Source organism: Symsagittifera roscoffensis, chromosome 1 (genome assembly GCF_963678635.1).
Source record: "Symsagittifera roscoffensis chromosome 1, txSymRosc1.1, whole genome shotgun sequence".
NCBI lineage: Eukaryota > Metazoa > Xenacoelomorpha > Acoela > Convolutidae > Symsagittifera > Symsagittifera roscoffensis.
In genome coordinates this window covers 71,016,409-71,025,918 of record NC_087062.1, presented here as the reverse complement: position 1 = coordinate 71,025,918, position 9,510 = coordinate 71,016,409, and the positions used below count along the sequence as shown (strand labels likewise).

General features: G+C 37.1%; 1 protein-coding gene across 1 annotated transcript; it reads left to right on the top strand.

The window, feature by feature from the left end:
- Positions 1–1,277: 1,277 nt before the first annotated feature.
- LOC134848360 (uncharacterized) lies at positions 1,278–8,953 on the top strand. Its single transcript, XM_063865774.1, has 4 exons — positions 1,278–1,760; positions 2,499–2,664; positions 7,086–7,311; positions 8,269–8,953. The coding sequence occupies exons 1-4, from the start codon at positions 1,529–1,531 to the stop codon at positions 8,716–8,718; spliced, it is 1,074 nt and encodes a 357-aa protein (XP_063721844.1). The 5' UTR covers positions 1,278–1,528; the 3' UTR covers positions 8,719–8,953.
- Positions 8,954–9,510: the final 557 nt, after the last annotated feature.

The following is a 9,510-nucleotide window of genomic DNA, read 5'->3' as shown; positions in this document are numbered from 1 at the left end:
ACCTAATTACACCGAAGACTTTAGTCAAGGTGTTATGGTATCGTGTAACGGGTTTTTTTTTTAATGTTGTCTGTTGTTAAGTGTCGACAAATAACGTCCACAGTTATCAATTGTCATGTGGGCTGGACTATATCGCGCTATGTCACGTGATTGCGTATGCTTGTTTCTTTATTTGTTCATCTTTATTTATTTAATTATCTGTTCTTCTATTTATTTAATTATGTTTAGTTTGCTTATATTTATTTATAATTTAGTTCTAGAAGTGTTATTTTATGATCTTCGTTGATATATCAAAAATTTAACCTATACATGTGTTAGTACGATTTTTAGTTCTAGAACTGTTATTTCAGGCTCTTTCTCGATATAGCAAAATTTTGGTGTATACATGTATTAGTACGATTTTTTGTTCTAGAACTGTTATTCTTCAATTATTAGTTGTTCAAGTTGTTTGGTTTTTGCTTCAGTTTCTATGCCTTCGGTGTATTGCGCGTAGCGCCTATGTCTCTCAAGTTTCATTTCAACCCTCAAAAGTACTCATGATTTTTTGCTTTGGAACTTTTGCAACGAATACTGAGATCTGTCTGAGCTTTGTGCTAACTAATCAGCAACCGAGTACTCTTGTTTAAGAAGTTTTTTTTACAGTCAATGAATTTGATTTCTGATCATTTCGTCATTATTGGCATTCTCTAGATTAACTTGAAAAGTGGTTGGTGTTTTTCTCATGGAAATTTTTTTCTGATTAGTTCAAGCAAGAGCAAATGTCGTGTAATCGGGAACTAAGCTTGTTCATTAAACAACTTTTCTTACATAATTCTTCATAAGTTGTCAGTGTTAGAAGTAAGAAGCTGCGAGAAAGTGTTTCAAATAGGTAAGGATTTGAGCGGATACTGTAATAAAAATGGCTGAGACGTGCCTTCAAATTCAACGATCTTGAAAGCTATAGCACAGGATATATTGAATTTTGATGACCTCGAATGGCGGCTTCTATTAATTTGTAGCGATTCTACATCAGATAGCGATTTTATGGTTTCTCTCCTTAATAAGTTGCTGTGCAAATATAACAACGTTTGCTTGCAGCCATATTCCAAACTCATGTATCTGTGAGTATTTCATTTGACTAAAAAAGTTGAGAAGCGATCTCTTAGGTTCAGTAACCGGGCCTTTTCTGCTCAAATCAAATTTGTGAAGTCGATAACAGCAGTATCAGCAACTTGTTTCAGGTTCAAGGTTCAAATTATCTTATTATCGAATGTTTCATTTGGCAACTAGAAAATGAAAACACATCTCCACTATAACTCAAAACTATTTTACAATACTTTGGATAATTTACAGCTCTCTTATCTAAAGAAGAAGACATTGCTCTCTTAATTACGTCTCTCTTCTCAATAACTCTGCTCTAAATTGAAAAGTTACATAATCAATCTAGCCATCACAAAGTAACACCCAAGGTCGCTTAATAATTTGTAATAATTTAGTTCTCTATTCTATTGGTAAAATACGTGAAAGTCGTGTTATTTAAGACAGTGTGATGTCTATTTTGAGCGAAGGGTGTATTTTTGCCCTGGGAAACCCTCTTCTGGATATTTCGGCTGAGGTGACGCCTGAGTTTCTGGAGAAGTATGGACTGAAGCCGAACAATGCTATTCTGGCGGGGGAGCAACAGCTTCCCATGTACCAAGAGATGGTGGACAAGTTCGAACATATTTTCATCCCGGGTGGGGCAACCTTGAACTCAATCAGATATTGCGAGTGGCTGATTGGTTAGTTAAATAATGATTTAAAGAGATCTGATTTAGTTTTAAGAGTAATGAATGAAGTAAAGACTCTTATATAGGTCTTGCTGATCTTTTCAGGTAAAAGTCTTAAAATACTGATGCACTTAGGTATAATGCACTTTTTTTAGTTCAATTGAAATTTATCTGCTGAAATAGCACTCTCCAAATACAAGCGTGGAAATGGCGCAAAAAAACGTGAACGATTTTTGGTCTCGAAGGTGGAATTTATTTTTGAGATTTCCCAGCGGAATGAAAGTTTTACCTATTGATCCACTTTTCTCAAATTGGTTTCATGTTATCAAAAAAGCGTCAATCATAAATTGTTCAAGAAATACAAAAAGCTTAAACGGCATATATTTTTTTTCTTTGAATTTCGAAGTTGTTCTAGAAATTCGAAGAGATTTTTTCAGGAAAGTTCGCGTTTTTTTATTGTTTACTTGCGTTCATTACTCTATTCCAAACTTCGATTGGCTATGTTTGTGATTACTATTGTTATTGGAACTGAAATTGGTCGTGGTTTTTGGTTCTCCAGTCGAATAATAGCATAAATTCATAAAATAATAAGTTGTGACTACGGGGAGCATTGCGTTTTTTGTCTTATCTCTATTTGAAAAACTAACCATATCATTCCAGGTAATTCCTGTTGTTTACTTTAACTGGAAGTGCATTGTTGAACAGGTGGGTTTGGGTTTTGTCACTCCTCCAGAAATTGAATCTTTTCAGGTGATAAGTACCCTGAAGCGTGTACTTTTGTTGGTTGTGTGGGAACAGACGCGTATGCCTCCACTCTGAAGGATCTGTGTGTGAATGATGGAGTGAATGTGCAATTCTATCAAGTGGACACCCACCCCACTGGAACATGTGCAGTCTGCATCACTGGTCACGACAGGTCAGTTAAGGAGACTGTTCTTATGAAAACAGACCCGAATGGAAAAAAGTCTCCGTGCAGACCAATTAAATCTGCAGACTGCCTTTAGCACAAAGTGAATTGGAATTTTGAATTCTGATTTCTGATGGCCTATGTTACTTCGTAATTGGTTGTCCTTTCACTTTATTTTCCGCATTTTTTTTTGCCAGAAAAGCTATTCCTGTTTAAAGAAAAGCTAAGTTTTTGTTTTGAAGTGTGCGTTATGCTTTTCCATATCGTAAAACGGTTTCTCGAGCTGAATCTCATGTTTGCTTCCTCATGATAAAATGAAATTTGGAAGATTCTCTGGCCTTATTAAACATCCATGGTGGTTCCCCATGAGCAGAGAAATGCCGAATGAGTTTTGACCGAATTTTAAACATTTGTAATTGTTTTCACCCATGATGTTCCCCGCCAGATCAAATGCTGTGCGATGAGCGCTAACTTGAACTCTGAAAATAGGACATTTGTGGTTATAAAAAAGATACCAGACACGGTTTGCAAAACGGTAACGTTACAGATTTTGGAGCTAAGATTATATATTGAAGGAGCCGTCAAATAATTTCTGAAAATTTATTTGGAAAAAAGGAAATTTAAAGTGTCAGTAAATGGAGTTCAGTCAGATGAAATCAATCACAATGCTGGTGTTCCCCAACGCTCGGTACTTGGGCCTATTTTGTTTTAAGTTTAATTTTTTTACTAGTATATGATTATTCAGATAGAAAACTAATCGAGTACCACTTTTATGATTATGATGATCAAATATTTTTTTTCGTTCTCTAGCGACATACATCTTGCGAAAATAAATAAAGTGTTCAAAGAACTACGCTGGACTTTTGCCAAACATAGTCTGGAAATGAAAGAAGATAAAACAGGTATTTTTTCCAGAAGAAGAGAACCAACAGGTCAATGGAGAAGTTCCTGTTTGATTTATTAAACAGGTATTATGAAAACGTTTTTTTTTTTCCAGATGAGATCTGGTTTTTTTTTGAGACGCTTTTTCGAAAAATTCGCTTTCCCAAAAAACTACCCGTCAGATTCTCATAAAAGTGGTACCAATGGATTCAGTAGCGTTTCACCTACCTGCCTGCATGAAATTTAGGGCAATTTTTACCCTAACCCACCCCCTACGGTCTTAGAAAAGCTTCACAACTCGGTACTTTTTTCACTTTTTGCCCATTTTTTCGGAAATTTTCGATTTCCTCAAAAACTTGCCGTACAGATTTGGGATTAAGGGTTTAATCGATAGACCAGGTTGTAGGAAACTCCCATGCACAAGCGGCTGGTCCCTAATTTGCTTAGGGGAAGAGCTATAGACTTAGGAAAAGTCACTTTTTTGATTTTTTTGCCTATTTTTTCGGAAATTATCGATTTCCTCAAACTACCCATCCAGATTTGGAATTAAGGGTTTAATCGATAGACCAGGTTGTAGGAAACTCCCCCGCACAAGCGGCTGGTCCTTAACTTGCCTAGGGGAAGAGCTATAGACTTAGGAAAAGTCACTTTTTTTGATTTTTTTGCCTATTTTTTCGGAAATTATCGATTTCCTCAAAAACTACCCATCCAGATTTGGAATTAAGGTTTTAATCGATAGACCAGGTTGTAGGAAACTCCCCCGCACAAGCGGGTGGTCCTTAACTTGCCTAGGGGAAGAGCTATAGACTTAGGAAAAATCACTTTTTTGGCCTTTTTTCAAATCTTTCCGATTTCCTCAAAAACTACCCGTCCAGATTCGGGATAAAGGGTTTAATCGATAGACCAGGTTGTAGGAACCCCCCCTACACAAACGGCTCGTCCCTAATTTGTCTAGGGGAAGAGCTATACACTTAGGAATAGTCAATTTTTCGGTTTTTAGGCCATTTTTTCAAACTTTTTCGATTTCTTCAAAAACTACCCATCCAGATTTGGGATTAAGGGTTTAATCGATAGACCAGGTTGTAGGAAACTCCCCTGCCCAAGCGGCTGGTCCTTAATTTGTCTCGGGGAAGAGCTGTACTTTTAGGATTTCGCTAACCTTACACCCCCACCCACATTTTTTCAAACTCGTTTTTTCAATAAAACAAAAAGCGCTAGCTAATTCGATTTCATCAAAAATTTGTATAACGTTTTTTTCTGAAATAACCAAACAGGTCTCTCCAGCTTCCAGCTGGGCCCCTATTGTCTAGGGAAACACCTATGGACTTGAAAAGTTCCCTCATGAAAACTTTTTACCAAAGCGTTACCAATGAATGCATAAGCTTCTCTTTCACTTTTTTTGCGTAGGAAGGGCGCTATCGACTTGAGAAACCTGAAATTTTAAAATAATCAATATTAAAATAATCAAACAGGTCTCTCCAGCTTTCAGCTGGGCCCCTAGTCTAATAATATCATACGCAAATGTCTTCTAGTTCGAGATAAAATTGAATTATTGGGCCTAATTCCTGTTTGATTTATTAAACAGGTATTATGAAATGAAAACGTTTTTTTTCCAGATGAGATCTGGTTTTTTTTTGTTTTTTTTTTGAGACGCTTTTTCGAAAAATTCGCTTTCCCAAAAAACTACCCGTCAGATTCTCATAAAAGTGGTACCAATGGATTCAGTAGCGTTTCACCTACCGGGCTGCATGAAATTTAGGGAAATTTTTACCCTACCCCACCCCCTACGGTCTTAGAAAAGCTTCACAACTCGGTACTTTTTTCACTTTTTGCCCATTTTTTCGGAAATTTTCGATTTCCTCAAAAACTACCCGTCCAGATTTGCGATTAAGGGTTTAATCGATAGACCAGGTTGTAGGAAACTCCCATGCACAAGCGGCTGGTCCCTAATTTGCTTAGGGGAAGAGCTATAGACTTAGGAAAAGTCACTTTTTTGATTTTTTTGCCTATTTTTTCGGAAATTATCGATTTCCTCAAAAACTACCCGTCCAGATTTGGGATTAAGGGTTTAATCGATAGACCAGGTTGTAGGAACCCCCCATGATCAAGCGGCTGGTCCCTAATTTGCTTAGGGGAAGAGCTATAGACTTAGGAAAAGTCACTTTTTTGATTTTTTTGCCTATTTTTTTTAAGAAATTATCGATTTCCTCAAAAACTACCCATCCAGATTTGGAATTAAGGGTTTAATCGATAGACCAGGTTGTAGGAAACTCCCCCGCACAAGCGACTGGTCCTTAACTTGCCTAGGGGAAGAGCTATAGACTTAGGAAAAGTCACTTTTTTGGCCTTTTTTCAAATCTTTCCGATTTCCTCAAAAACTACCCGTCCAGATTTGGGATTAAGGGTTTAATCGATAGACCAGGTTGTAGGAAACTCCCCTGCCCAAGCGGATGGTCCTTAATTTGTCTCGGGGAAGAGCTGTACACTTAGGATTTCGCTAACCTTACACCCCCCACCCACATTTTTTCAAACTCGTTTTTTCAATAAAACAAAAAGCGCTAGCTAATTCGATTTCATCAAAAATTTGTATAACGTTTTTTCTGAAATAACCAAACAGGTCCCTCCAGCTTTCAGCTGGGCCCCTATTGTCTAGGGAAACACCTATGGACTTGAAAAGTTCCCTCATGAAAACTTTTTACCAAAGCGTTACCAATGAATGCATAAGCTTCTCTTTCACTTTTTTTGCGTAGGAAGGGTGCTATCGACATGAGAAACCTGAAATTTTAAAACAATTTTAAAATAATCAATATTAAAATAATCAAACAGGTCTCTCCAGCTTTCAGCTGGGCCCCTAGTTTTGATTGCAATTTGACGTTCGAACACCAAATTAACATTTTGTGTCGTTTTCGATTAAATCATTTACAAGCTTCGAAAATGGAAAAAGTTTTGCTGTTACCATAATTTTATGAAATTTGAATAATACCAACTTGATGTATTTAAAAGTCAGCAAAAAGTAGATGATGAAGCTAGTTCGTGCTCAAAATATGACAGTTGGGTTTGTTTGTGATTTGAGGAAAGGTACCTTCACAACGGAGTTCATGACAAGTTTACATTGGCGAATCAATACTAAAATTTTTCAGCTTTTTCCTTCCTATCTTAGTAATTTTTTACGAAGCCAGTCAAATTTTAAAGGGCAAGATTTCGAAATAAAACAAGTAAAACCAAATTTGACAAACTCTGCTTCAATTCGTATGGAGTAAAACCGTGGAGCGAAATATCGGAGTTTGTGCGAGAAATTGAAACAACCGGGAAGGAAAGTTACATTGCTGAGGTCATAGTTTCTTCCCAGTAGAGAGCTGTCACAAGGAATCTTTTTTTTTCTGAAAATAAAGGTGAACGTGATGGCTTGAATGAACTGAAAAATCATAATTGGGTCATTAATTAATTTTCTCTATCAAATGTCTTGACTTTTGAAGAAATGTTTAAGAGGTCTGCTCGCCTTTAAAAAAGATGGTTTAAAATTGTGGAGATAACCATGATTCTGGCAGGTCTTTGGTGGCGAATCTGGCAGCTGCTGACTGCTACAATAAAGACGCACACTTGAAGAGTGACAAGATCTGGAGTTTAGTGGAGAAGGCCAAGATATTCTACAGTGCCGGCTTCCCCTTGACTGTCACTCCTGACGGGATGCTTGCACTGGCCGAACATGCATGTGTAACCGACAAAATCTACTGCCTCAACTTGTCCGCAGAATTCATCTGCCAGTTCTTCCAGGTCTGGCTTCTTTCAAAACTCTTTAGACTTTTCATTTTTTGTTTTGCTCGTTTTTTTTACCCTAGTGAGCTTGTTAGCGTTAGTGTATTAGTATGGGTCTTTTTTTCCTAACCTAACTCGCAATAAAAGTGTTCACTTATTTGGTGGCACTTATGCTAGAATCACGATCTGTAGCATTGGAAATATCATAGCATCTGTTATCTACTTTATTCGTTGCTAGTGTTTGCGATTTAATAACCGACCGTGGTTAGTGTGTGAGGCTGATAATCTCTATGTTGAAGATCGAATCCGAGACGTAGCCGTTTTTTTTAATTCGTGGCTCTTTACTTTTTCTTATTGCTTTTTATAGAGCTGCTTTTTGTCGTGTTCTCGCTAGTGTTTGCGAAGTGCAGCTTGGCCATTGTCTCTGGCAAATTGTTTCTAAGGTATTTGGGATCTTTTTTCCTCTCTCAGTCGCCCCCCCCCCCCCCACACACACACACACCTCACAGGAGCATCATATTTATGGCGTAACGAGTGGTTTTAAAAGGTTAATCATGAAGACCAATTATGTTTGCCATGGCCTAATTAGTTTGTATGTCAATTGTTATAACAATCGCACTATGTGAACAAAGTTTACTTGTAAATTTTGCAGGTGGGGAGGGGGGTGGCGAGGAGCTTGTATTTGTGATTACTAATGTTGCATGTACGTTCTTTGCTGTTTTTCTGATTAGTTTAAGATTAACCCGACTTTCGAGCAGTGAAGCATCAGATGGTTTCAGAAATTCTGTTAACGAAATTTACTAATGACATTTTGCTATAATTCTGTTCATTAATGAAATTTTTTTCTTGAAAATCAGCTGTTTTTTAAAGCCTAAATTAGTAAAAGTAGATTGGAGTTAGCTTTCTATGCTGAGGGCGAAGCTAGCTGTTTTTTATCGACTATGTGTAGGTCTAAATACAATGTCTTTAAATTAGGAGCCCATGTCCAAACTTCTACCTTACACTGACTACCTCTTTGGAAACGAAACGGAAGCCGCAAAGTTCTCGGAAGCCAACGGAGGTCCAAAAGGTAAAGACACCCACGAGATCGCCAAATGGGCTAGCTCTCTCCCGAAGTCAAACAAAAACCGAAACCGATTTGTAGTTTTCACTCAGGGCTTGGACCCAGTTATTGTAGCTTCGAATGGGGAAGTCATTCTCGAGGTAGAAGTAGCCAAACTATCTAAGGAGAGAATTGTAGATACAAATAGTGCTGGAGATTCATTTGTCGGTGGCTTCATTGCGGGTTTAGCGCAGGGTTTTGAACTATCCCAATGCGTTAAATTGGGTCAAGCAGCCTCAAAATATTGCATCCAGAAACCGGGAAGTGTGTTTGAAAAACAAGACAGATGTTCAATACTCTCTGACGCTGGAATAAGTGCCTAAACTTTTGAAAACTTCTGATTGATTATTCATAACTTGTAAATGGCAACTTTAATTTTTGATGTTGTGATGTATAGACCCAAAATGAAAGAGCAACACGTTCTTGAGATAAAAACTATTGATTATGAGGGAGTATTTGATGTCGCTATGGAAGAAATATACTTTTGGACATAAAGACATAAATATTTTGGTGCAATTATTTGTATAGAATTCTATCAATAAAATATTCAAGCTTTGGTTTTGTATCTAAGGAATCAGCAAACAGACTTGTATTGGTATTAAAATAGTTTTTAGTTTGAAACAATTGGTTGCTAAAACTTGCCGTATTGTCCAGTTTTTATGAAGGACCAGAATGCTAGATTGGAAAAACCTATTTTCAAAATCCACTCGGTGCGTTGCTTCTAATTTGCCGTGCGTCCGCCGTTTTGCGTGAGTATGCATAGCATGTTAACACAGTCCAGATAGTGACTTTGTATTACGATCGGTCCGCTTTTTTGAACGCAAGTCGGATATTTCTGTGCCACAGTTGAGTGTTGATTAAAAATGTTATAGTAAAATTATGTTAAATTTTATTGCTAGATAATAGTTGGGTCCCTAATTTTTTGAGCGGTCTCCGTAGAAAAATTTGTGACAAAAACTTTCAGGAAGTTTTTGCATTTTTGATCCTACCTTTTTGGTAGATTTTGCGGGAACCATCTGCATACTTTTTGAACAATAATGATTGTCTTGAAAATAGTGACAAAAACTAAAAATTTTGTTTTTCAATGTTTTCTGCATTTTTAAAGTTAAGAGGGT

Bases quoted from the DNA above. Each gene is read 5' to 3' on its own strand.
- LOC134848360 (XM_063865774.1), top strand. From the start codon at position 1,529: ATGTCTATTTTGAGCGAAGGGTGTATTTTTGCCCTGGGAAACCCTCTT. The intron at 2,665-7,085 runs GTCAGTTAAGGA...TGATTCTGGCAG, and splicing joins TGCATCACTGGTCACGACAG to GTCTTTGGTGGCGAATCTGG. The intron at 7,312-8,268 runs GTCTGGCTTCTT...TCTTTAAATTAG, and splicing joins TCATCTGCCAGTTCTTCCAG to GAGCCCATGTCCAAACTTCT.